The sequence below is a fragment of the Typha latifolia genome, chromosome 8 (assembly GCF_019914945.1).
Source record: "Typha latifolia isolate L0001 chromosome 8, TyphaL0001v2, whole genome shotgun sequence".
Taxonomy (NCBI): domain Eukaryota; kingdom Viridiplantae; phylum Streptophyta; class Magnoliopsida; order Poales; family Typhaceae; genus Typha; species Typha latifolia.
The window spans coordinates 11,890,038-11,916,924 of record NC_133093.1 but is presented as its reverse complement, the minus strand read 5'-3'; the positions used below and the strand labels follow the sequence as shown (position 1 = coordinate 11,916,924).

The 26,887-nt window shown below is 39.8% G+C and overlaps 7 protein-coding genes across 8 annotated transcripts; 2 read left to right on the top strand and 5 right to left on the bottom strand.

Moving 5' to 3' along the window:
* Window positions 1–539: 539 nt before the first annotated feature.
* On the top strand, window positions 540–5,521 carry LOC140793279 (copper-transporting ATPase HMA5-like). The gene is made up of 6 exons (XM_073144669.1): window positions 540–921; window positions 1,870–3,261; window positions 3,424–3,678; window positions 3,969–4,091; window positions 4,317–4,796; window positions 4,927–5,521. The coding sequence occupies exons 1-6, from the start codon at window positions 604–606 to the stop codon at window positions 5,341–5,343; spliced, it is 2,985 nt and encodes a 994-aa protein (XP_073000770.1). The 5' UTR covers window positions 540–603; the 3' UTR covers window positions 5,344–5,521.
* Window positions 5,522–6,145: 624 nt separating this feature from the next.
* LOC140793876 (proline dehydrogenase 1, mitochondrial-like) lies at window positions 6,146–8,955 on the bottom strand. Its single transcript, XM_073145641.1, has 4 exons — window positions 8,251–8,955; window positions 6,897–7,536; window positions 6,558–6,798; window positions 6,146–6,478 (listed from the first exon to the last, which is right to left on the bottom strand). Exons 1-4 carry the CDS (start codon window positions 8,770–8,772, stop codon window positions 6,430–6,432), a joined length of 1,452 nt encoding a protein of 483 aa, XP_073001742.1. The 5' UTR covers window positions 8,773–8,955; the 3' UTR covers window positions 6,146–6,429.
* A 1,665-nt stretch (window positions 8,956–10,620) lies between these two features.
* Window positions 10,621–13,916, bottom strand: LOC140793875 (AT-hook motif nuclear-localized protein 5-like). 2 transcript variants are annotated; one of them, XM_073145639.1, is made up of 6 exons: window positions 13,551–13,916; window positions 13,009–13,426; window positions 12,601–12,668; window positions 12,134–12,265; window positions 11,177–11,338; window positions 10,621–11,047 (listed from the first exon to the last, which is right to left on the bottom strand). In XM_073145639.1, exons 1-6 carry the CDS (start codon window positions 13,551–13,553, stop codon window positions 10,820–10,822), a joined length of 1,011 nt encoding a protein of 336 aa, XP_073001740.1. In that variant the 5' UTR covers window positions 13,554–13,916; the 3' UTR covers window positions 10,621–10,819. The 2 variants fall into 2 exon arrangements, with proteins under 2 accessions (XP_073001740.1, XP_073001739.1); XM_073145638.1 differs by having other exon boundaries at window positions 13,009–13,607.
* A 1,051-nt stretch (window positions 13,917–14,967) lies between these two features.
* On the bottom strand, window positions 14,968–16,347 carry LOC140794380 (putative cis-zeatin O-glucosyltransferase). Its single transcript, XM_073146392.1, has one exon. The coding sequence runs from the start codon at window positions 16,345–16,347 to the stop codon at window positions 14,968–14,970; it is 1,380 nt and encodes a 459-aa protein (XP_073002493.1).
* Window positions 16,348–17,289: 942 nt separating this feature from the next.
* LOC140793939 (cis-zeatin O-glucosyltransferase 1-like) lies at window positions 17,290–18,884 on the bottom strand. The gene has a single exon (XM_073145722.1). The coding sequence runs from the start codon at window positions 18,852–18,854 to the stop codon at window positions 17,475–17,477; it is 1,380 nt and encodes a 459-aa protein (XP_073001823.1). The 5' UTR covers window positions 18,855–18,884; the 3' UTR covers window positions 17,290–17,474.
* A 1,895-nt stretch (window positions 18,885–20,779) lies between these two features.
* Window positions 20,780–21,349, top strand: LOC140794379 (zeatin O-glucosyltransferase-like). Its single transcript, XM_073146391.1, has one exon. It carries the CDS (start codon window positions 20,780–20,782, stop codon window positions 21,347–21,349), a length of 570 nt encoding a protein of 189 aa, XP_073002492.1.
* Window positions 21,350–23,430: 2,081 nt separating this feature from the next.
* LOC140793355 (cis-zeatin O-glucosyltransferase 1-like) lies at window positions 23,431–24,928 on the bottom strand. Its single transcript, XM_073144787.1, has one exon. The coding sequence runs from the start codon at window positions 24,882–24,884 to the stop codon at window positions 23,505–23,507; it is 1,380 nt and encodes a 459-aa protein (XP_073000888.1). The 5' UTR covers window positions 24,885–24,928; the 3' UTR covers window positions 23,431–23,504.
* Window positions 24,929–26,887: the final 1,959 nt, after the last annotated feature.

Genomic DNA, 26,887 nt, shown 5'->3' with positions numbered 1-26,887 from the left:
GTGCAGGATATGTGTCTTGGGATTTTTTTTTTATCCTGCTTCCCCTCTCAATTTGTATATCTGATCGTCTTTAATAAAATCTCTGTACAAAGTCTGCTATGCATGACGTGTGACTTTTCATCATCCTTTTTCTAATGAACGAAAAGATTATACTTTCGTGTACGCGAAGTTAACTGCCAGTGAGTCATGGCTAAATAATTAATTAGTGCCTTAACAAGGTTGTTAACGAGAAATATGAAAGATAACATTAAAAATTTGGATTCCAAGAACCTAGCAACAGCCCACTTTTATTTAAGATTTAGTAAAGAAGAATATAAAAAGGATTTAATTTTTCATCTATAAAAAAAAGGGATAAAGTATTTAGGCCCATAGCCCATTCCATGGCCTTTCGTTGAATGCTTCCAGTCCGATCCGGAAACTTCTAGCCCATCTGCCACGTCACAGCCCAATAACGAGCCTAGGATGACACGGTACCACGTTTGCGTAGCTTTAAAGTCCAGAGATGGCCACCGTTTCGGCCCACCTCGCTTTCCCTTCTAATTTATTCCGATTCGAAAATTTCGCTCCGCTTTCGATACAAAGCGAGAAGAGAAAGAGAAGGAGATGGCGAGCAAAGCTTTCCTCTTCTCGTGTTTTAATGGCGAGGGCACGTCCTCCTTGTCCTCCTCTACAAGTCGTCTCCTCTCCTCGAGGCCTCGGTACCCCTCGATGCCCAAGAAACCCAAGGCAGCGCCGCCGGAGGAGGAGAAGGGGGAGGAAGGGATCAAGAAGGCCGCGCTTTTCTCGGTGGTCGGGTTAACGTGCGCTGCGTGCGCCGGATCGGTGGAGAAGGCCGTGAAGCGGCTCCCCGGGATCCACGATGCCGCCGTCGACGTCCTCAATAACCGCGCGCAAGTCGTCTTCTATCCCGCCTTCGTCTCGGTGAGGATTGATTAGATGATATGAGCTTCTCGAGTAGTTTCTTTGTTAGTGAAGTTTTTCTTTCTCTTTTATTCATTTCAAAAATTGTCGCCTTTTTTTTTGTGTGGGGGCGTTGAGAACATTTATTTCCTGTTGTTTTCGATCCGATTACTTGATCCGTTTGTTGACTATCGTGATTCTGAGGGGATTTGAGCATGTGGTTTTTATTGGATGGGAAGGTCAAATCGTTTTTGATAATGCAAGATGTCGTTTTCTTTCTTTAATGGGTATAAAAGTGGAAGGAAGAAAATTTTCCACCATTAATAGCACCTGGGGTATTATTTCAGGCTAATATAGGCTACGTAATATATTTCTTTAGGACTATTTGAGCGGGTTGAAGCTTTAACTACTTTTTTTTTTCTTTTTGCATGAAAAGTCATCTTCTAAGGATAAAACGTAAAATAATGGCCTCCAGGTATCAAATTGTTATGTTCCAATGGTGACCATATAACTGGTAGGATACTAGGATGCTTTTGTTTATAGCATTCGTTATTGTTGTTTATCACCCCTACAGTTGGAAGCTGTAGTAGATAAAAGAAACTTTTCGAAATAGTCGTGTAGCCAATGTGAGATTACTGTAAAAGAGAGTATTTTTTACATATAAAAGTGGTTCTCATGAGTCATAAGTCCTATTTGTTTGCTATCTTATCGTACTCTTGAAAGTATATCTGCCACTTCATTAATTTTGTCTATTATACTCGTACCATAAGTTTATTTATAAATATCAGGTAACTCGCATCCTTCAATATTAAGATAAGTTGTTCGGATCATGGATATTTATCTATTTTACTATACAGTCCAACCTCCTGTCTGTTTTCCCTTTTAGCAGTTCTTTGCCATCTCATATTCTTCATGAAAGAAACGAAATGTTAGTAGTTTGTAAACTCACATTAGTGACGTTACTTTTAGGAGGAGCAAATTAGAGAAACTATTGAAGATGTTGGATTTGAAGCTGCATTGATCAAAGAGGACCTTAAAGAAAGATCCATTCTAGTATGTAGACTGCAGATAAAAGGAATGACATGTACTTCTTGCTCAAATACTGTGGAGTCTGCTCTGCTAGCTGTTGATGGTGTGCAGAAAGCTTCAGTAGCCTTGGCAACTCAAGAAGCAGAAATTCATTATGACCCTAAAATTACTAGTACCAACCAAATCTTAGACGCAGTTGATAAAACTGGTTTCGAAGCTATAATGATTGCAACAGGTGAAGATAGGAATAGGATTGAACTTAAAGTTGATGGCATCCTTGATGAGAACTCTGTGATGATGATTAAGAATTCTCTTCAAGGTCTTCCTGGAGTAGAAGATATAAACATTGACACTGTGCTTCACAAAATAACTATATCCTACAAACCAGATCAGACAGGTCTTAGGAAGTTTATTGAAGTCATTGAATCAATAGGGTCTGGAAGCCTCAAAGTGTCAATATATTCCGAAGAAGGGGCCAGAGAAATGCACAGGAATGAGGAGATTAATCAGTATTATTGGTCCTTTCTTTGGAGTTTGATTTTCACTATTCCTGTGTTCCTCACTGCCATGGTATTTATGTACATTCCAGGGACTAAGGATGGACTAGATAGGAAGGTTGTCAATATGCTGAGTGTTGGAGAGCTTATAAGATGGATTTTGTCCACTCCTGTCCAATTTGTAATTGGCCGCAGATTCTATACTGGTTCCTACAAAGCATTGCGACATGGGTCTGCAAATATGGATGTCTTGATTGCTCTGGGAACCAACACGGCATACTTCTATTCACTTTACTCGGTTCTCAGAGCAGCAACTTCACAAAATTTTAAGGGAACTGATTTTTTTGAGACGAGTTCAATGCTTATTTCATTTATCCTTTTGGGTAAGTATCTTGAGGTCTTGGCTAAAGGGAAAACTTCGGAGGCTATTGCGAAGCTTATGAACCTAGCACCTGAAACTGCACTGCTGTTAACATATGATAGTGAAGGAAATATGATAAATGAAAGAGAGATTGATAGTCAATTGATACAAAAGAACGATGTGATTAAAGTATTGCCTGGTGGGAAGGTTGCTTCAGATGGTTTTGTTATTTGGGGTCAAAGCTATGTCAACGAGAGCATGATTACTGGAGAATCACGACCAGTTGCAAAGAGAAAAGGTGATAGTGTGATAGGTGGAACAGTAAATGAAAATGGCGTTTTGCATGTGCGGGCAACTCATGTTGGATCAGAAAGTGCTCTATCACAGATTGTTCGTTTAGTTGAATCAGCACAAATGACAAAAGCTCCCATACAGAAGTTTTCTGATCGCATTTCTAAGTATTTCGTTCCTTTGGTAAGTAAATATACACATCCTTCTTCTTTCTTTTCTTTTGTATATTTCTCATGTTATTTACCGTCCTACTTTTCAAATAAAAAAATCTTTTCCGGGAAATTTCTCAGGACCAAGTTATGAGTATGTTAGCTGAAAATAATTTCTTATGTTTTGCTTCTGCAGGTTATCGTCCTTGCATTCGTCACTTGGTTTGCATGGTTTTTGGCTGGAAAATTAAATGGTTATCCGAAATCCTGGATACCACATTCCATGGATAGCTTTCAGCTTGCTCTTCAATTTGGAATATCTGTTATGGTGATAGCTTGTCCATGTGCCCTTGGCCTAGCAACTCCAACTGCTGTTATGGTTGGTACTGGAGTTGGTGCTTCTCAAGGTGTGCTGATTAAAGGAGGCCAAGCACTAGAAAGCGCCCACAAGGTTTGAGAAAGAACCTATTGTTCAGAAACTCTTTCTCAGCTACTTTTCATTTCACTATAGAATTAAAAGAAACTTAGTAAGATAGTAAAGTAAATGCACTCCCGTGGATGACTTGCCTGATTTTTTGAGGAAATAAGTCCAAAATGATGAAAATATAGTTAATCCATTCTAATATATCCTGAGGTAATAGTAGACTTAATATTGAAATCAACCAAGAATAACATCCATCTTGCCATGCCATTTCCTAATATTCTTTATCATCATCAGAAGTTGAATTTTACTATTTGCAGGTAAATTGTATTGTGTTTGACAAGACGGGAACTCTTACAACAGGAAAGCCAGTGGTTGTTAGCACAAGGCTTCTGAGAAATATGGTCCAATGTGATTTTTATGAAATTGTAGCAGCTGTCGAGGTAAAATTTCTTTATTAAAGTGCTCTGAAATGCAACAAACATAATATTGTATGGACTTCTTTTCTTTATTAACTTAAAACGTATAGTTTGATTAACTTGATGGCTAATGCCATCAAGCCCTTTCCTAAGCTGAGCAATTCCTGTAGTAACTTTCAAACGTGTAGTTTCTTTCATGCAGTCACTATTTATTGCCTATGGTGGCTAAAGGTTTTGCATCCTTGATAGGCAAACAGTGAGCATCCATTGGCAAAGGCGATTGTTCAGTATGCTGGAAAGTTTAGAGGAGAAGAAGAAAACCATGTGTGGCCAGAAGCACGAGACTTTGTTTCCATTACAGGCAAAGGTGTCAAAGCCATAGTTGGAAACAAAGAAATTATTGTGGGCAACAAGAGCATGATCTCTGATGCAGGTGTCTGTATCCCTGTTGAAGCCTCTGAAATCCTCATGGAAACAGAGGAAATGGCCCAAACAGGAATAATTGTTTCAATTGATCGGGAAGTTGTTGGAGTGATAGCAATATCTGATCCACTAAAGCCTGATGCATGCGATGTAATATCTTTTCTTGGGTCCATGAAGGTGAAGAGCGTTATGGTAACAGGGGATAACTGGGGTACGGCAAATGCAATTGCAAAAGAGGTTGGTATCGACAGTATAGTTGCAGAAGCGAAGCCTAAAGAGAAAGCCGAAAAAGTAAAAGAACTACAGGTATCTAGTCACGTTTCCGTAAATTAGCATTTGCCCGAAGGATATTATTCTCTATTTTACCATCCTTTTATGCAGTATCTTTTGTGTTCCTCATTTTCTACTGGTCTTCATCTATTGTTAATATGCACAGATGGCTGGCTTTACTGTGGCAATGGTTGGTGATGGTATCAATGACTCACCAGCACTGGTATCTGCTGATGTAGGGATGGCAATAGGTGCTGGCACTGATATTGCTATTGAAGCAGCTGACATTGTTCTTATGAAGAGTAACTTGGAGGATGTGATAACGGCCATTGACTTATCTAGAAAAACTTTATCACGGATCCGCATGAACTACGTATGGGCTCTTGGATACAACATCATGGGAATACCAATTGCTGCTGGAGCTCTTTTCCCATCCACGGGATTCCGTTTGCCACCGTGGGTTGCGGGTGCTGCAATGGCAGCCTCATCAGTCAGTGTTGTTTGTTGGTCTCTATTGTTGAAGAACTACAGGAGGCCCAAGGAATTGGACAGTCTTCAGATGAGGGGAATCATCATAAACTAAATGTTCGTGAAATATATACCAAAATTTGCATTGTTACAAATGAATTGCACAGGTTTGGAGTTTCTTCTCGTGCTTCATATACAACACGTTTTATCTGTAATTTGCATTGTGAGCAATCGTGTCTGTTTTGGAAAACTATTTCAGAATTTGTAATATATGTTTGAAGTGTTTCATTGGTGATAGCTTTCTTAATAGACTTTCGCTTTTTAACCATTTCAATTTTTATCTTATCTTGGGCTTCCTCTGATTTTTGACATATTTGAAGTGGTCGTTCAGGAAAAAGAAAAAAGAAATCTCCTATATATATAGAACTAAAATCACGTTCTGACTTTTTTTTGTCCTTCTTCTCCAACTTGTCAGGAATAAATGATATTTTGTCAAAAAGTAGAGTACTGACAATATTATTATGAACCAATAGAATCGAAGAAAAGTCCTTTTTTCCCTACAAAAAGGGTGACTAGTATGAACACGCCAACTTTTTGTCAACGTTTATAAACGGTCAGCACTACTCGGGAGACTAACTCAAATTGTTCAATGATTTCGCTTTCATCTGACTGCGTTCAAATAAATGAGAACCTCATGTAAACATGCATTTGAAAAAAAAAAAAATTTCAACGGACCGTATGATCCTTCTTCAGCTTTTCTGATATGGAATTTTCTTAGAACATAATGCAAAAAAAAAAAATATTAATATTTTATAATTTGTCATGTAGAGTACTGATGACTTTGAACTCATGAGATATATTGCAACTTTGCTTCTTATTGAAAGGCGAAAGGAGAACCAAGAGACGATAAAAAGAGCCATAAAGTTGAAAAATATGTGGATTTCTTTATAATCATTTATTTACATTTGTACAAGATCGGCAAACTGTAATGGTAACACAATATCTTAAAAAAACGACAGACTACTGCACTTGAGAACTACAATTTATTTTAGGATGTGCAGCACATATGCACTTGAACTGAAAGATAACGATTTCCCTTTCATTGCTGAAAGCTATCGATCATCAACATGATTTCCCTATTTCTTATGCTAATTAGCCCACACTTTACAAGAAAATTAAGCCACTATTTGTATCATTACAGTTAAATCCTTCCCAGAACTGCTGTCTTTAGCCTCCTCATCAGCTCCTTACTGCAAATATTTATCACCCTTGGCATCAGAAACTTAGTTGGCCACTAAAAAGTACAAAAATTGCTTAGAGTTCACATACCTTATGAGTTGCCTGTCAGTCGCAGAGGTAGAAAGGAAACCTCTATTCTCTTCTGCTCTTCTAAGGAGGTATGGAATCACCTGGTCTACTGGCCCAAATGGCAGGTACTTGTTCACCTGAAACCCAGCATTATTAAGTCCTAGAGAAAGCCCATCTGCCATTCCTTTCAGCTGAGCAAACTGCAGCTTCTGGTCATCTTTAGCGATACCCAATTCTTCAGCTTTCGCCGCAGCGATTTGTCCTGCAACGACACCAATGTAGTTCAAGCATCAAGAATCAACATATAGACGTCTCAGGACCAATAAACACTGAGTCTGAGTGCGAGTGCTACACATTTACCAGATTTAACATTGTGAGTAGCCAGCACCACTGCTCCAGATCCCTGTCTAACCTTCTCCAGTAGGAATGATGCACAATCATTATAACAACTATGAGTCTCTTGAATGCTCCTATGGATGGGAGAAGGCACGCCCAGAGAAGAAGCTAACTGTGTCTCCCTTGTCAAGTAAGCACCTCTCACTAGCTTAATTCCAATGGACATCCCTTCCATTTCTGCAGCTTGGACCATCTTCACCAGCCTCTCCTTTGCATCCCTCAAGTATGCCTGAAGTGTCCCATACACAAGAGGCTGTTCTCTATTGAATTGCAGGGCGGCCAAGTATGTGAAGTAGTCTATTGCAGGCTGCACAGACGCATACTCTGCATCAACAAGCAGCATCAGATTGGCTTCGGCACATTGTTTACAGAGCTGTGTCAGTCTCTGGTGAGCTAATCGGAGCTCATGCTCTTCTGCATCTGTTAAAGGCTCTGGCATAGAAGGGGTGAGGTAGAGAGGGCTTGATCTGGAGAGGATAGGAAAAGAGTTTGCCTTCCATGGAAGATCAAATGATGGGTCTTTTTCATTCCATCTCAACAGATCACTCATCTTTTCAAGCAATGAAATTGGGCAGAGTGCTGTAATCTTTATGCACACACTAGCCTGAGAAATTGTAACATTTAATCACTACCATAAACTGGCAATTTATCACCAAAGTTTAGAAGAAAAAAAAGAAGAAATTGCTGAGCTATTACCAAAGTTCTGAACAGGGAAAAAAGAAACCAATCTAGAGAGAAATCTGGACTATTTAAACTTGTTGGTTGCTTAATATGATCCGGAACAAATTAATTAAAATGCTTTAACCGTCCTATCTTATCTTGCATTCTTAAATTCCATTAAAGAAATCCACAGAGAAATTTAATTATGAAGTGGACAACGAAGTCCCTTCCAACAAGGATGAGAAGAAGACTTTTTCTAACCACGTCTATAATACTAACATCCAAAACACGCATCTCCAAACGGACCTACGGCCACGTGGCACTACACCAAGCGCCAAACCGGTATCTTACTACCAATTCTACGATACCACAAAACCCCACCGTCCAATTAGAACCTCCCAGATTCCCTTGTCCCACGAGATTCCAGTTTTTCTGGAAAAGAATAGGAATCTTTGAATGTAGAACCTTATATTCATGTCAATTTACGCTGTTTGCAAATCACTCCTGTCATTTTTATGGAACGAGCAAAGAGAAATAAATCCGATGGTTAAAGTTTTTAGAGTCCAAAACGTTAAGCAGGGTGTTAAAATGCAAATTTTGTAAAACATGGGATCCGCTACAAATCCCGGAGCACGTAAGTAGGACGCGTGTCACTCACCGAGGTCGGCGGGAGCTGGGAAGCCATCTGGACCGCCCGTTGGAATCCCGCGAGATTCCGGTCGCACGAAACGCCGTCGTCGGCGTCCTCCATCCCGTAGTCCAAGATCCCCCTCATTCCCCTCCCCCACAACTCCCGAACCGCCCGGCCGACCTCCTCCACCGTCTCCCCCGCGCAAAAGTGCTTGTAGACCGTCGCCCGGACCGCCCGGTTCACCAGCTCCCGGCCCACCCGCGATCCCATCACCGCCCTGGATCGCATCACCGCCGTCGCCGCGTCCACCAACGGGTCGAATCCCATCAAGTAGAGATTCCCCAAGGAGGACACCAGCGACCTGGTCCGGACCGAGGAGAAGAGCCGCTCCGTGTCCGGTGCGGACCCGGACCCGGATCCCGACGGGGAGTCCGAGAGCTCCTTATCGGGTACGGTTATGGGTGGGGAGGTGAGGGACGAGAGGTGTCGGGGGAGCGGGAGCGGTCGGGGTAGTTGTCGGTATCGGATTCGGGCGGCGGCGATGGCCATCGGAGATTTCTGGTATCCTTCTTCTTCTTCTTCTTCTTCTTCTTCTTCTTCTTCTTCTTCTTTGTTTAATTTCCTAACTGGACGTTGAGGAATTGGGACCGAGGGAGTTTAAATAGAGGAGAGGAAACGTTTCCTTTCCGTATGGATGAGAAGCTGACTCACGTGTGACAAAGCTTTGGGGAGAAGTGTCTTGACTTTGATTTGGTATATGTACCAAAGAATTTATAATTTAATAGGCTTTTTGACGCATATACCCTTTTACAATCCTTTATTTCATTATATACCCTCATGTAAATTATATATACCAAATAATCCTTACACCCTGGTTGGAAAGCCGAGACTATTTGAAATCATTAATTAATAAGATTCCAATTCATTTAGGGGGAATTAAGCGGATCTCAGTATTTATTTGTCACTTAAGTTCAACATTTAAAATCTGAAAATTAACTCTTATTCTGTTACATTTAGGGGTGAAAACGGTCGGATTAACTCCGACCCGATCCGCTATCCAATCCAACTCGGATCGGATTCGGATAAAAAAATTTTATCCGATTCAGATACCGAATCGGATATGAATAGAATTTTTGAAAAAAAAAATTCGAATACAGATTCGAATATGGGTCGGATATATTTTTCGGATTCGAATACGGATATCGAATATCCGTTTACTCGCATATTTTTTTAAATAATTTATAATTTTTAGTTTGCTTATTTAAATAATAAATATTAATATTGTTATTAATAATACGTTATATATTATTTATAGATTAATTTCTCTAATTTCATATATTTGACGTACAAAAAAATTATATGTTGTAAAACTCTTAATAATTTTGTATTAATTATATATAAATAAAATATTATAATTATTTTAAATTTAATCAATATTCGTTTAAGATCCGATCTTCTATCCAAAAATTATCCGTATCTGTTTATTTAAGATATGGTTTTAAATTTTACTATCCGTCCAATATCCGTATCCAGACTAAAAATATAGATCCCAATATGAGTTGAGCACTATCGGACTAGTTACATTAATATTATCTTTCTTTTCAAAATAAATAAATAAATAAAAATTGCCTCATTCCAAACAATAGAATTTGCTTTTAAATAATTCAATTGAATTTCATCTAGAGTTAATTCCAAACAAACCTTTAGCTTTTGCATTACCCCCTTAAAACTAAAATTCACTTCATTTAATAATAAAGAGCTGCAAGCCTACAAGCACTCACTTGTTTGCTTACTTTTATCTTAACTATGGACATTATTATCTTTTTTTATTATTAAATAATTTAAATTTAAATTTGTAATTGTCAAAACAAAAACACAAAAAGACTTTTGAGGGGGCAAAATCCATGGATTTGAGAAGTATATATATATATATATATATATATATATATATATATATATATATATCAATTGAGAGGATATGATCGAGAAATCGTGGCTTTACAATGGAACAAATTCTTGAAAGTTACCTTACTTTTGGTTGGATTCGGCAAAGTGATTGATTGTGCCATATAATTATAGCTCAATTGTGGGAATAAAGTTCTTCGCATCATTTATAAAGACATCATAATTCGAAATTTAGTAACTAATTGCGCACTAAGCTTGCTAATCTCCTTAAGTAATCTTCTCGCAATCGAATAAAGGAAACGACTGGGCAAATTTATTCAACAAAGAAAAGATCTTTGAAACATTCAAGCGACATCCAACAACCACGCATGAACGAGACTGTATATATGGATGACATTTATTACTAAGTGGAGGGTCAGTTCTGGCATGAAAGGGTCGGTCAGTCATGCAAATTGCAATCGAAGCCCTACTTTTGAACAGCATAAGTCCAGGTTGGAATGCAAAACAACAATAGAAGACCTACCAAGATGGGTTAGATTGTTGAGATTTGATACAAAACAAGTTAGTACAAAAAGGTTCAAGCTGCCTTTCTTGATTCACGTTAGTGATGCTATCTTCCTAATACTTTCCATCACTAGAAGTCTAGAACTGCAATTGATCTACAGACTATTGATGTCTATGGCTACAACTATCAGCGAGTCAGGTCGATATCAATATGGCTTGGTCTAATCTCCATTTGCCTCAAATCAGACCATTCCCTCATTGCCACAGAAGGTGAGGGGTTTTGATTGGAAAATGTAATGCCTGGTGTGGTCGTATTTTCACCCCCGGAAAATTCAGATTTGGATTCTGGTTCCTGGCTACTTTTGTCTTTGTTCTTTGTTTTTGTTCCACCATATAGAAAGCTTCCAACAATCACCTACCAAGGATAATATTTTTTAACTTACAACTTCAAAAGCCACAAGCACCTAATATATGTAGCTATAATTCTCAAATTAGATGGTAAAGAAAACAAAATAGCACAGCAAATAATGGTAATACACAATACCTGGACAGTCGTTGCAGCTATAAGTAATCCACCAACGCCACCACCAAATACACGACCATCATGATTGGAGAGGGAGATGCTTAAACCCCCTGTGCGACTATGCGAGCCACCATCTTCAGACAACAAATAAGAGCCAGACAGGCAAAGGATTTCAAAACGACCCTGTACAAGTAATATTCTTCTTGAGATCCAAACAAGTCAAATTAGAATCCATGAATATAAAATGCCATTTACCTGTATGAAAGGATCTAGAAAATATATTGATTTAATGACGGTAAGAATTTCAGGTTTCAAGAAAGTGAAAAACAATTCAAGAAATATAGCAACGCAAAATTTGCTTTAGGATTTAATCAAATAATAAAGTTGGAATGCCAACTAATAATTTTAATTTGCACGGTACATTAAGGAAAGACCAAGAAATTGTTTAGGCATTTCGACACCTATGTATTCAACATGTAGATTACGATTACATCATGGCTGACATCATATTATGCATTTAAATAGTCAAGATCCCATCCTTCCACATTGCCATGAGAAAATCCTATTACATTATTGTGAACCGTATTTAAAGGACAAGGTTCACAAAAATTAGGCTTCTTATATCTTTTGTTTAACTGAACATTGGCCATGCATCTACCGAATTACTAATATGAAAAGAGAAGGTTTCTTATTTATGCAAATGTAAGACCTCCAGGGACAAATGCAATTTATCCATTTACTCAATTAGGGACCTCCATTTGTTGGAAGCCTAGAATAGCATGTAATGTACAATAAATTGATTCTAACATTGAACATTTTTGGATTTATTTCATCTATTCCATGACCGGAACAAAGGGGTAGGAGGAATCAATGAAAGGACATCAATTCAAAAATTTAGGTGCGACAAAAAGGATGGTTATAGTAGAAAGCACTCAAAGCAGGATTCTTTGGTACGCAAAATAGCAGAACAAGTCGAACCTCATAAGTAGCAATGCCAGAAGGCATTGCAGGCTGGCGGAGAGTCACTGTGGAGACGGCACCATTTGCTGAGATAATACAGATAGCCCTGGGACCCTGTTGTGCAAATGACATTAACTTTGATGCGATATCCTGCATGGAAAATTAAGATAACCTAAGCTATCAATATGTTGTCAAAGAAGTAAAAGATGAGTGAAAAATCAAGAATGCAAGAACCATAAGTTAGTTTTTTCAACCATCTGAAAGTTCCTTTGTAGACAATACATAAACAAGTTATCACTAATTCCATATAATATTGGCGCTGGAATAGGAACTACTAAAAAATTAATCCACATGGCACTGAAGAACCATAGTTGAATTGAAATAACTATCTCACTCACATGATGTCGTTCTTCCGACTTCTAACTATCTATGGTGTAATGAAATTAACACTCCAACTCAAGAAAAATAAATGATGCAAGTCATACCTCTCCTTCTGCAATTCTGATGACATGTGGGGTAAACCCCGTTCCAGCTGAACCAGCGACCCATTCCCCTGTGTTCGAACACTAATTAAGGAAGGTACACAATTTCATTTGAATAATCGATGTTCAGGGTGATTCTTGTTCTAAAGAAGTGAATGGAAAGAAGTTTGAATTAATAAAATGCAAGAGATAAATTTGATGAAGAAGAGCCATGGAACAAAAGAAGTTATTGTCTTTTAAGGGTTTTTTTTTTCTGTTCTCTGAATGATAAGATCTTTTTCAAGCATCAGAAATTATCTGAGTCGAGTAGTCGCTGGTATCAAAAGAAAATTAATGCTTTCAAAATGTTCAAGTTTTAAATGAAGAAACTAGAAATCAAACATAAGGTTAAATTTGTAGTTAATAACTCACCGAACAATGCCAATTGCTGCTTCCTCCCCGTTCCGGGCGGCCGCCCTCTCCCCCGTTTCTGACCCGAAGCCGACCCGGAACCCGACGCCATCCCCGGCGGCGCCGAAGACGAGATCGGCGGCAACGCCAACGCCGCCGACCCATCCGGCGCATATTTCCGAGGCCTTCCCCTCTTCTTCTTCACCATCTCCCCAGGCCCCACCGCCGCGGGGGGCACGTCCCCCCTAATGCCATGGGCAGAGGCAAATGGCAGATTCGGAGCCTCGAAATGGAACTCCGACCCTACCGGCCCGGTTCCGGTGCCGCCGCCGGAGCAATGCACGGCCAAGCTCGTTCCAGGGTTGGGCATCGACCGGATGACCGGAGACGGGCCGCGCAAGCTGGGGGAGGAACCGGCTCCGCCGGGGGCGATCGCTCTCTGCACGAAGTACGAGGCGGGTGACGACATCGCGAAGCTTCGGGTGTAATTCCAAACCCTAAGCAGAGAAAATTAAAGAGGAGGACGAGAAGGTAAAATAGCGTTTTTCTAGGTCAAAATAAACCATCAAAGAGAGCTTCAGTCCAAGGTCGAATAAGACCGAAGGAAACAACACGCTTCTTTTACTCCGCTTGTCTGATCTCTTTAAATGCAAGGTCTAATCTTGAAGGTTCTTTTGTGAGGTAAAAATGGCAGGAATACGAACTGCGCTTGCAGGTCGAAAGAATGTGGTTAGAAGACAAAATGTTACGTCGAAAACCCTAGAAATCCTTCCTCCCTCCTCCCTCGAACTCCGTTCTCAAGAAATGGCTCAACGGTACGCCAAAAACCCTAGAAATCCCTCTCTCTCGAGCTCCGTTCTCAAGAAATGGCTCTGTTTAAGGTGCTGATATAGCCGCTAACCACTGCCAGAGAAGAGAGGAGAGCTATAAAGCCTTCTTCGACCAAAAAAAGAGACTCTTATTTTGTATATCACCACTTACATTTTAGTGTTATCTTAATTAAGTTTATTATCTGTTATAGAATTTATAGAAGCATTTAGCATTAATCCTAAATTATATTAAATGCTTTGTAAATAAAACACAGGAATATACAATGGGGTTAAGATCTTCCCTGTTAGCTTCCTAACAGCATTCACCAAAGTAGTGTAGCTAATCGCATATGTGGCCGATTCTGATGGGCCCACTTGTCAAGTACAAGGAACCGCGCCATCACGTGATCTCCATCACCGCAGAGTTGGAATACAGCTGGATTAAGTGGGTCCGGCCGAGATTTTTGGGAGCTTTTGGTTGAAGAACATAGAAATATTACAAGGTTAGCTTTATTCTCATTTTTTCAATTCTTATTTTTCGAAGGTGCAAAATGCTAATATACCAGACTCAGATTAGGAAAAAGAAACGAAAATTTCTTCACCATCGCTTTCATGATCGCTATAGTACAAGAAATGGGCATCAAGTATATAGTTTTCCCTAATCACTTATAATGCAATTCACACGTCATTCTAAATAATAATCGTAGTGTGATATGAGATATAAATGATTCCAAATCGACCTCGAAGCCAAGAGACAAAGATGTCGTGCTTCCGGACTCAACGTTGTCTTGTTTAATGGTGTTCGGAGTTATAGAGAAGAAATGCAAATGGCGAAGGTGCAGACTGTTAATTTCCTCCCGACTAGTTTTGCTACAATTCCTCATGCATGGTAGTAGTAGGCTAATAAATAATACAAATTGTGTAGCTTTAGATATTACTCTACGTGTGTGCGATAAGAGTTTGCAAAAGCAAACAACATATGAAAGATGTAATAATAGATTGATTTGCTTCTCGTGATCATTATGAATTAATATAAAGATAAGTAATAGAGAAAAAGAGGATAAATTGTCGTTACACCAAGGCATCATTTATCCGTCAGAATACTTACTTTGTCTTCGAGTCAGCCAGTAAGAGGATAAACATACTATCGCAATCATCCGTACAATTCTTATCACCTTGTAATATGATCAATAAATAAATCCAACTCAGCACGAGAAGACCCACCATCCATTACTTCTCCTCTCACAGCTTCACCTAAATCTCTAGCTCTTTCCTTAATCTCCTTCCCTTCATCATAAACCAAGACCTTATTAATGGCTTCCTCTATATCCTTTGCCGCAACTATTTCCTCTCTTCTATCCCACTCTCTGACCATAACACCAACCTTCAGATATTTGGTCACAAACAATGCATTCACAGGCTGGTCTGAATGCACTGGCCATGCAGCAATTGGCACTCCCATGCTAAGACTTTCCATGCAAGAATTCCACCCACAGTGACTCATGAATAAGCCGGTGGATTTGTGAGCTAAGATATCCAACTGTGGAGCCCAATCTCGAATAACTATTCCTCTCCCTTCCACTTCCTTATCGAAGCCAGCAGGCAACTTATAACCCGTCTCCTTTGCCTCCTCCGCGAATATATTGCCTCTATCCGCGCTTCTCAAAACCCAGATAAATCGCTGTCGGCTTTGAACTATTCCGATCGCCAACTGCTCGACCTGGTCCTCCGAGGGGGTCGTCGTGCTTCCGAAGGAGAGATAGAGAACGGACCCATCCGGTTGCTTGTCGAGCCAGTCCAAGCACTCGTGTCTATGACCACCTCCTCGTATCACGACTGGATTTATCGGGCCGATCGCGAATAACTTCTTGCCTATATAATCCAGCTCTTGGCGTCGCAATTCGAGGAATTCGCCTTCCAACTTCTTGCATGTGTTCATAATCATGCCGGACTCCCTTTCGTTATTGTCGTGGCTGTTGCGATCCGCGAAGTCCAAGAACTCCTCAGTGATGCAGCCATCTTCGGAGGGGAGAACCAAGTCATGGGCTCGTAAAAGCTTTGCAGTGGATTCGCTTATTTGTCGAAAAGTGAGTCCGTATAAGGTGGAGAGGCACTGGAAGTTGTACGACTCGGTATTTGGAAGTGACTCAGCTTCTTTGCCAGCGAACGAAGAAAGTGAGTCATGGATTATTACGAGTCGACTTGAAGCAGAGGATAGAGTTTGTAACAGAGAGGATAGAGGAGATCTGATGTTCATGAATGCTTCACAGGCAGGAAGGAGATGGGATGGGAATTTGATGGTGGAGTTGTGGTCTGGTGGTGGAGTGGGAAATGGAGGGATGGGGAGGGAGTGGAAGTGGATGGAGTGGAGAGAGGAAGGGTTCCAACCTTGGACGCGAGACTTGGCTTGGAGGACGTGGGTAGCACTAGCGGCGTAATGGACGGGGAAGCTACGGGAGGAGAGAAGGAGGGAGAAGTGGAGGAGTTGGTTGAGGTGGCCTTGGGCTGGGAATGGAACTACCAAGATAGACACCTTCTGTTTTTCCTCCATGCTGATCAATGTTTGGTCTCTCCTCTGTTTTAGGTGAAGGATATATATATATATATATATATAGAGAGAGAGAGAGAGAGAGAGAGAGAGAGAGAGAGAGAGAGAGAGAGAGAGAGAGAGAGAGAGAGAGAGAGTTGACTTGACTGGAGCAGGAGAAGCCAGTTTTGACTGGAACTACAGAGGCAACTAGGAAGCGGGTGGGCTACAGTCAAGGTTGCAGGAAATTTTCTGTAGCCAGGTAGTATGTTTATTGGGTTTTTAGATGAGTTCAAACTTATTAACTTGGAGGGTAGTTAAGCTCCATGAAGGGATGATGTAAGTGCTTAACTCATGTAGGTACTAGTTGAGACCTTCAATTCTACAAAAGAAATTATTTAGAATTTTCACTCAGTTTTGTTTCTCATTGGTGTTAGTTTATAGATTCTTCTTCCGATTTATACAGTAGTAGAAATCAGCAATATTTATGTGGACGTAACTTGCATTGGATATGAACCATTTAAAATTTTTTGTCTCTTGTATATGATTGTCACTGGATTCTTTTTCGTCGTGTTTTACTTTTCTATACTTATTCCTGATAAGAACTGGGCGATGTCTAATCCACTACCATTCTAACAAAACTTTAATTCCTTAGTACCAATGATATAATTATCCCTATCCGATAGAATATCTCTTTGTTATTATAAATGTGAAGACGAGGTAATGAAAAAGAAGATAAATAATCGAATCAATCAGTTTTTTTTAGCAACAGCCACCAGGCTATATTATTCATTTTAACTAAATAATATAGTCTGATAGACAATAAAAATGAAGATATAGGTTAGTGCAACAAGAAGAACATTATATCGAGTCTTAAGGGCACGTAAAAAATACAAATTGTGTAGCTTCAGATATTATTCTACGTGTGTGCAATAAGAGTTTGCAAAAGCAACAACATATGAAAGATGTAATAATAGATTGATTTTCTTCTCGTGATCATTATAAATTAAAGTAAAGATAAGGTAATAGAGAAAAAGAGGATAAATTGTCGTTACATCAAGGCATCATTTATCCGTTAGATTTCCTACTTTATCTTCGAGCCAGCCAGTGAGAGGACAAGCATACTAGCGCAATCATCCATACAATTCTTCTCACCTTGTAACATGATCAATAAATAAATCCAACTCAGCACGAGAAGACCCACCATCCATTACTTCTCCCCTCACAGCTTCACCTAAATCTTTAGCTCTTTGCTTAATCTCCTTCCCTTCCTCATAAACCAAGACCTTATTAATGGCTTCCTCTATATCCTTTGCCGCAACTATTTCCTCTCTTCTATCCCACTCTCTAACCATGACACCAACCTTCAGATACTTGGTCACAAGCAATGAATTCACAGGCTGGTCTGAATGCATTGGCCATGCAGCAATTGGCACTCCCATGCTAAGACTTTCCATGCAAGAATTCCACCCACAGTGACTCATGAATAAGCCAGTGGATTTGTGAGCTAAGATATCCAACTGTGGAGCCCAATCTCGAATAACTATTCCTCTCCCTTCCACTTCCTTATCGAAGCCAGCAGGCAACTTATAACCCGGCTCCTTCGCCTTTTCCGCGAATATATTGCCTCTATCCGCGCTTCTCAAGACCCAGATAAATCGCTGTCGGCTTTGAACTATTCCGATCGCCAACTGTTCGACCTGGCCGTCAGAGAGCGCTGTCGCGCTTCCGTAGGAGATATAGAGAACGGAAGCCTCTGGCTGCTTGTTGAGCCAATCCAAGCACTCATGTTTATGACCACCTTCTTGAGTGGCAACTGGATTTATCGGGCCGATCGTGAATATCTTCTTGCCTATATAATCTGGTTCATGGGGTAGCAATTCGAGGAATTCGCCTTCCAGATTCCTGCAGCTGTTTATAATGATACCGGACTCTGTTTTATTCTTGAAAGGTAATTGGCGATTCACAAAGTCCAAGACCTCCTCAGTGATGCAGCCATCTTGGGTAGGGAGAACCAAGTCATGGGCTCGTAGAAGATTCGCAGTGGACTCGCTTACTTGCGGAAAAGTGAGTCGGTACAAGGAGGCGATGCACTGGTAAGTGTACGACTCGGCATTTGGAAATGACTCAGCTTCTTTGCCAGCGAACGAAGAAAGTGGGTCATGGACTATTACGAGTCGAGTCGAAGTAGAGGATAGAGTTTGTAAAAGAGAGGAAAGAGGAGCTCTGATGTTCACGAATGCTTCATACGCGGGAAGGAGATGTGATGGGAATTTGATGGTGGAGTTGTGGTCTGGTGCTGGATTGGGAAATGGAGGGATAGGGAGGGAGTGGAAGTGGATGGAGTGGAGAGAAGAAGGATTCCAACCTTGGACGCGAGACTTGGCTTGGAGTACATGGGTGGGAGTAGCGGCGTAATGAACGGGAAGGCCACGGGAGGAGAGGAGGAGGGAGAAATGGAGGAGTTGGTTGAGGTGGCCTTGGGCTGGGAATGGAACTACTAAGATTGATACCTTCTGTCTTTCCTCCATGGTGATCAATTTTAGGTTTTGGTCTCTCTGTTTTAGGTGAAGGATATATAATATATATTTAGAGAGAGAGAGAGAGAGAGAGAGAGAGAGAGGGAGCAGAGCCAACTCGGGAGTGGATCGCCTGCAGTCCCGGTTGCAAAAAAATGCTGCTTTCGGGTATTTGCGGTCTTTTTATTGGGTTTTAGATGATTCGAAAACAAACTTAACTAAGTTACTAACTTGTGGCTAGCTAAGCTACATGAAGGGATGATGTATGTGCTTAACTCATGTAGCTTAGATTCCAGTCAAGTATGGTTTCTCCACATTCATTCACACCCAGACGTGCCGTGTAAAATAAGTCCTCCTCCCCAGTTTTTCTTGCCAATTATGAAGAATTAACAAAGAAACCAAATGTGATCGTGTGTCACATAGGTAACTAAACCAAAAGCGTGCAGTAAAAATGATCAAAAGATTACAATAATCTTAGAGGTTTTAAATTTTTAAAAAAAATTTATAATAACAAAGAGATATTCTATCGGATAGGGATAATTATATCATTGGTACTGAGGAATTAAAGTTTTGTTAGAATGGTAGTGGATTAGACATCGCCCAGTTCTTATCAGGAATAAGTATAGAAAAGTAAAACACGACGAAAAAGAATCCAGAGACAGCAAAATTTAAACGGTTCATATCCAATGCAAGTTACGTCCACATAAATGTTGCTGATTTCCACTACTGTATAAATCGGAAGGAGAATCTATAAATTAACACCAATGAAAAACAAAACTGAGTGAAAATTCTAAATAATTTCTTTTGTAGAATTGAAAGTTGAGCCAACTAATACCTACATGAGTTAAGCACTTACATCATCCCTTCATGGAGCTTAACTACCCTCCAAGTTAATAAGTTTGAACTCATCTAAAACCCAATAAACACACTACCTGGCTACAGAACATTTCCGGCAACCTTGACTGTAGCCCACCCGCTTCCTAGTTGCCTCTGTAGTTCCAGTCAAAACTGGCTTCTCCTGCTCCAGTCAAGTCAACTCTCTCTCTCTCTCTCCCTCTCTCTCTCTCTCTCTCTATATATATATCCTTCACCTAAAACAGAGGAGAGACCAAACATTGATCAGCATGGAGGAAAAACAGAAGGTGTCTATCTTGGTAGTTCCATTCCCAGCCCAAGGCCACCTCAACCAACTCCTCCACTTCTCCCTCCTCCTCTCCTCCCGTGGCTTCCCCGTCCACTACGCAGCTACTCCCACCCACGTCCTCCAAGCCAAGTCTCGCCTCCAAGGTTGGAACCCTTCCTCTCTCCACTCCATCCACTTCCACTCCTTCCCTATCCCTCCATTTCCCAATCCACCACCGGACCAAAACTCCACCATCAAATTCCCATCACATCTCTTTCCTGCCTTTAAAGCATTCATAAACATCAGAGCTCCTCTTTCCTCTCTGTTACAAACTCTATCCTCTGCTTCAACTCGACTCGTAATAGTCCATGACCCACTTTCTTCGTTCGCTGGCAAAGAAGCTGAGTCATTACCAAATGCTGAGTCGTACACTTTCCAATGCCTCGCCGCCTTCTACCGACTCACTTTTCCGCAAGTAAGCGAATCCTTTGCAGAGCTTTTACGAGCCCATGACTTGGTTCTCCCTGCACGAGATAGCGCCCGGACTGAGGAGGCCGTGGAATTCGTGAATCGCAGCTACTACGGCAATAAAAAAACTGAGTCCGGCACGATTATAAACACATGCATGAAGTTGGAAGGAGAATTCCTCGAATTGCTACTCCATGAGCCGGATTTTGTTGGCAAGAAGATATTCGCGATCGGCCCAGTAAATCCTATCGCGATTCCCGAAGGTGGTCATAGACACAAGTGCTTGTATTGGCTCGACAAGCAACCGGAAGGTTCCGTTCTCTATCTCTCCTTCGGAAGCACGACGATGCTCTCTGAGAACGAGGTCGAACAGTTGGCGATCGGACTAGTCCAAAGCCGACAACGATTTATCTGGGTCTTGAGAAGCGCGGATAGAGGCAATATATTCGCGGAGGAGGCAAAGGAGACGAGTTCTAAGTTGCCTCCTGGCTTCGAGAAGGAAGTGGAAGGGAGAGGAATAGTTATTCGAGATTGGGCCCCACAGTTGGATATCTTAGCTCACAAATCCACTGGCTTATTCATGAGTCACTGTGGGTGGAATTCTTGCTTGGAGAGTCTTAGCATGGGAGTGCCAATTGCCGCATGGCCAATGCATTCGGACCAGCCCGTGAATGCATTGCTTGTGACTAAGTATCTGAAGGTTGGTGTTATGGTTCGAGAGTGGGATAGAAGAGAAGAATTAGTTATGGCAAAGGACATAGTAGAGGCCATTAATAAGATCATGGTATATGACGAAGGGAAGGAGATTAAGCAACGGGTTAACGCTTTAGGTGAAGCTGTGAGAGCAGCAGTATCGGATGGTGGGGTTTCTAATACTGCATTGGAATCGTTTATTGCTCATATCACAAGATGTTAATTATGCCATTAGAGTTGCACACTATTTAAGTGATTAGGGCACCATGCTGTCTATACCTTCTTCGCGATAATATATAATAACTATGTTCTAAATAATGGCATGCTTAATTAACTTGAAAATTAAGGTTGACACTAGTCTAGCTTTTGTCTACCTCAATGATTAGATTCTATCAGCCCCGTGACATGCGAGAGGGCATAGATTCAAATTCTCCCATAGATTTAGGTTTGATATAGGTGGATTTTCCACCATAATATTATTTATACATGTATTGCTTGACTCCATTATGTATGACCTATTTTTGGGAAGGGTTTAAGGTGGAATCTATTTATCTTTTGAGTTAAATATATTTGGACTGTTGTTGAATTTGTATCGTTAGAAATTGATTGGTGAAAAAAACACACGCACACAAACAATGGACTGTTGTATAGGTGTGGATGATTACCGAACAAAGCACACTTTCAATTCTTAGTATCTATCTCAATCTATTTTACAAATCATATATTTGAAGAATTTTGTAACGACCATTGTTTATTTTCAATAATTTTTATTTAACACACTAGGCTAATTTGGACGGTGCTAAAAGAAATATCAGGTTATAATATACATAAATTATTCATATCTATTTTTTTTCTCTCTCATCTTTTCATTATTCTTACCATCTCATTATGCCCAACAAAGAGTTTGTGGAGAGGTTCTGCTCGCTCCGTCTTTTTCATCAAACTCTGAAAAAGAGGAAGAAGAAGATAGCAACGTCACGAGAATTTGGCTCGAGAAATAAAAAAAAAATGGTGGAGCGTAGAGAGGGAGAGAGAGGACGGTTGGGTATTTTAATAATCTAATTAATATTTATTAATCAAAATAATATTAAAATATTAAATAAAAAAAATTATAAGAAAAATATCAAATTACAAAATAGCCACAACGGGTGACAGGTCCCATTCTTTTGTTGAAAGTGCATCGGTGGTGACAATATTGCCAACTCAAAATATCAAATTATTATTATAAATGTGAAGTTAATGTAATAGAAAAGAATATAAATTGTGGAGCCGACCAATTTTCTTATTTCAAGCAACAGCAATTAGCTTTGCAATTAGCTAAGGTATTATTAATTTTAACCGTATGACTACAAATCTAATACACAAATAAAAGAAATGTACAAATAACTTTGAACGAGCCAATACTTGGCATAAAACAATAGCACAACTCCCAGAACATTATATTGAGCCTTAATGGCACATAAAAGATAGAGTAATGATTCTTCTCAAGCCACTCCAGCAGTCCATTTTCGCTTCGCACGAAAAGCCTTCTTTTTTCTGTATCTTTTTTTGTTCTTTTCTCTTAAAATCACATTGCAAACTTATTGACAATTATCTGATAAATTCTCAGCGGAAATTGGAGAGGAGTGCTGCGGCTAAGTGAGAGGAGAGAGAGAGAGAGAGAGAGAGAGAGAGAGAGAGAGAGGAAGAGAAGGTGAAAAAAAGAAGAGAAATTTTACTTAATCCTTCGTTTTGTATACTTAACCACTTAATTTATTAATAATGTGAAACGAAAGACACTGTAAACAAAGTATTTAAAACTTTTAATGCCAACCGCCAACTCCTTCTCCTTCGTTCTTAAATAATTTCAATATAGCATTTGGAGAAGATCACATTTATTTCCTTCGTTCATCACATGTCAGTGTTTGGTAGTTTGCATTTATTATTGAAGGTTTGGTTCGCGAGCAGATATAATATATCCAAAGAAAAAAAGATATATATATTTTTTATATTTGATTATGTATGGATTTTAATTTATTTATTAATTGATGTGTGATGAAAGAGGTTAATTTAGTCCATAAAAGTTGAGAAAGGGTAAAATACAGCCCACCAACCATTTTTTAACTAGCACTATTAATTCGGATAAAACTTAATGATTCTATATTAGTAATTAGTAGAAGATTGTTTAGTGATAGAAAACATAGAGAGAAGTAAAGCAATTCTATGAGCAAATTGCAATTAACCCAAAAGATTAATTCCAAGTTGCATATATTAATATAGACCAATCATATCAACTCGAAATTTGTTGGGCTCGACAAGACTCAATCATTGAGATTATGGCATTATTTTGCATAATAGTCTTGAAACATGCATACTAATACCAACCATCGATACAGTTATCACCTTGTAATATGATCAATAAATAAATCCAACTCAGCACGAGAAGACCCACCATCCATTACTTCTCCTCTCACAGCTTCACCTAAATCTCGAGCTCTTTGCTTAATCTCCTTCCCTTCATCATAAACCAAAACCTTATTAATGGCTTCCTCTATATCCTTTGCCGCAACTATTTCCTCTCTTCTATCCCACTCTCCGACCATGACACCAACCTTCAGATACTTGGTCACAAACAATGCATTCACAGGCTGGTCGGAATGCACTGGCCATGCAGCAATTGGCACTCCCATGCTAAGACTTTCCATGCAAGAATTCCACCCACAGTGACTCATGAATAAGCCGGTGGATTTGTGAGCTAAGATATCCAACTGTGGAGCCCAATCTCGAATAACTATTCCTCTCCCTTCCACTTCCTTATCGAAGCCAGCAGGCAACTTATAGCCCGTCTCCTTTCCCTCCTCCGCGAATATATTGCCTCTATCCGCGCTTCTCAAAACCCAGATAAATCGCTGTCGGCTTTGAACTATTCCGATCGCCAACTGCTCGACCTGGTCCTCCGAGGGGGTCGTCGTGCTTCCGAAGGAGAGATAGAGAACGGACCCATCCGGTTGCTTGTCGAGCCAGTCCAAGCACTCGTGTTTATGACCACCTCCTCGTATCACGACTGGATTTATCGGGCCGATCGCGAATAACTTCTTGCCTATATAATCCAGCTCTTGGCGTCGCAATTCGAGGAATTCGCCTTCCAACTTCTTGCATGTGTTCATAATCGTGCCGGACTCCCTTTCGTTATTGTCGTAGTAGTTGCGAATCACGAAGTCGGAGAACTCCTCAGTGATGCAGCCATCTTCGGAGGGGAGAACCAAGTCATGCGCTCGTAAAAGCTTTGCAGTGGATTCGCTTATTTGTCGAAAAGTGAGTCCGTATAAGGCGGAGAGGCACTGGAAGTTGTACGACTCGGTATTTGGAAGTGACTCAGCTTCTTTGCCCGCGAACGAAGAAAGTGAGTCATGGACTATTACGAGTCGAGTTGAAGCAGAGGATAGAGTTTGTAACAGAGAGGAAAGAGGGGCTCTGATGTGCAGGAAGGCTTCAAAGGCAGGCTGGAGATGGGATGGAAATTTGATGGTGGAGTTGTGGTCTGGTGGTGGAGTGGGAAATGGAGGGATGGGGAGGGTGTGGAAGTGGATGGCATGGAGAGAGGAAGGGTTCCAACCTTGGAGGCGAGACTTGGCTTGGAGGACGTGGGTGGGAGAGGTGGCGTAGTGGACCGGGAAGCCACGGGAGGAGAGGAGGAGGGAGAAGTGGAGGAGTTGGTTGAGGTGGCCTTGGGCTGGGAATGGAACTACTAAGATTGATACCTTCTGTTTTTCATCCATGGTGATCAATTTTAGGTTTAGGTCTCTCTGTTTTAGGTGTATGTAGGATATATATATATATATATATATATATATATATAAAATATATGGCTACAACTGTGTTCAGACTCTTGCCCCACAAATATTTGCAATTTAAAATGGAAAATTTGCATTTAACACGCTTACTTTTGACTTATTTTTATTTGGATGGATAGCATAAAAAATAATGTTCTGTCAAGTACAAATAAATTCTTTACATGATTAACATGCCTTCTCTTCTCTGTCGTCCTCTCCCTATTTGCAGCACAAATCCCACCATCTCATTACTCGTTTAAAATTTATAAAACTTCAAGCAAAGTTAATAGAATATGGAGGGATCAATCACACCCTCCACCCCACCTTATCCCACATTCATCAAATCCCACCCCCCTATACCACCTACAATTCTGATGCCAAGAAGAGGTTATCCCATCTTCATCATTGACAGCCCTTCCCAACCCACTCCTAACTACCCACCACCCCCACTACCCTCCCCAAAGATTCAAATAAGGCCTATAATTTCCTTGAAGAGCCCACAAAGCTTGCAAGTTTCATTAGGCATGCAGTTGATACCCATTTAGATATGCTCGCGTAGGTATTTTTCTTCTTTGTGCAAGCAACAAACAATATGTTAATAAATTAAAGCACCCATAGATACAAGATTGCGATGCATTGATTAGCCATTATGGATGGTACCATACAAGAGTAATAACTATTAAGCAGCACGTTCTAGATTAAGGCTGGTATGGACAAACCGTAGTGTTGGGAATAGCAAGAAGGCTCTTAAACATCCTCTGTTTTCTTAACCTCTCACGGCATCTTCTGGTGAAGAAAGAAGATCCTGGGCCTTGGGTTCACTGTCAAACGCCTAGAATAATGGAATCATATGATCCAAGAACAAGGTACAAAAATCCGAGATGATCACACAGAGCCACTCATGCACATCACATAGATTAGAGATTCCATAATTTGTAAAGATTTATTATCATCTTGTGATATGAGCCATAAACGATTCCAACGCTGCTCATGTCTCTGCCCACCTTCTCGAATGGAAACTGGATTTATCGAGCCAATTGGGAATAACTTCTTGACGATATAATCCGGTTCTGCAAGCAATTCGAAGGATTCGCCTTCCAGATTCCTTCATGATGCCGGACTCAGTTTTGTTCTTGTAAATTACTCAGTGATGCAGCCATCTTCGAGTTTATGGCGAGATTTTTGTCTCTCTGTTTTAGGTGAAGGATATATAAAGAGGACGTCTCCCGACTTGTCTAGCGAATTTGGTAGCAATAAAAATTATAAATTTTGGGTGTGCCTGAATGATTTATTTATTTATAAACACTTTGGCTTTTTAATTATTTAATATATTTCACTCTTGATGGAGTAAATGGAAAATAGCAAACGATTTTACCTTTATTTTTAATTTTTTGCTTCCTATGGAAGAAAATATTAATTAATTAATTAATTAATACTTTTTAATTAAATAGTTGTCAAAATGTCTAAAGTTAATTAATATCTTTTAGTAAAGATATTAATAAATAACTAATGGAGTAGATATTTAAGAGGTTTTATAAAATTAAAATGGTTAAGTAAATAAGAAAATCTATCTAAAAATTAGTAAAAGTGGGAAGGGGAGGGGAGTCAATTCAACACTTTTTCTAAAGTCACAAATATATCGATCATGATTGAAAGTTTGACATTTCTAAAGTCAATTTTTTTTTGACAGAATTTGAATAAGGACAAAATAAATAAAATAAATAAAATTTCAAATTGTCTTTTTCCTCCCAACAAAATAAACAATGTGAATGTTTGTTTTCTTCTCTTCAATTTTTTAGTTGTCTTCATAATTATTAAAAAAATTCTACGCTATTTGGAAACAACAAACATAAATATATTATATAATTCAACTAGTTTGGGGGTAAGCAGATCGGAGCAGGAGAATTCTTTTTTTTTTTAATTAATATATATATTATATAAATTATACA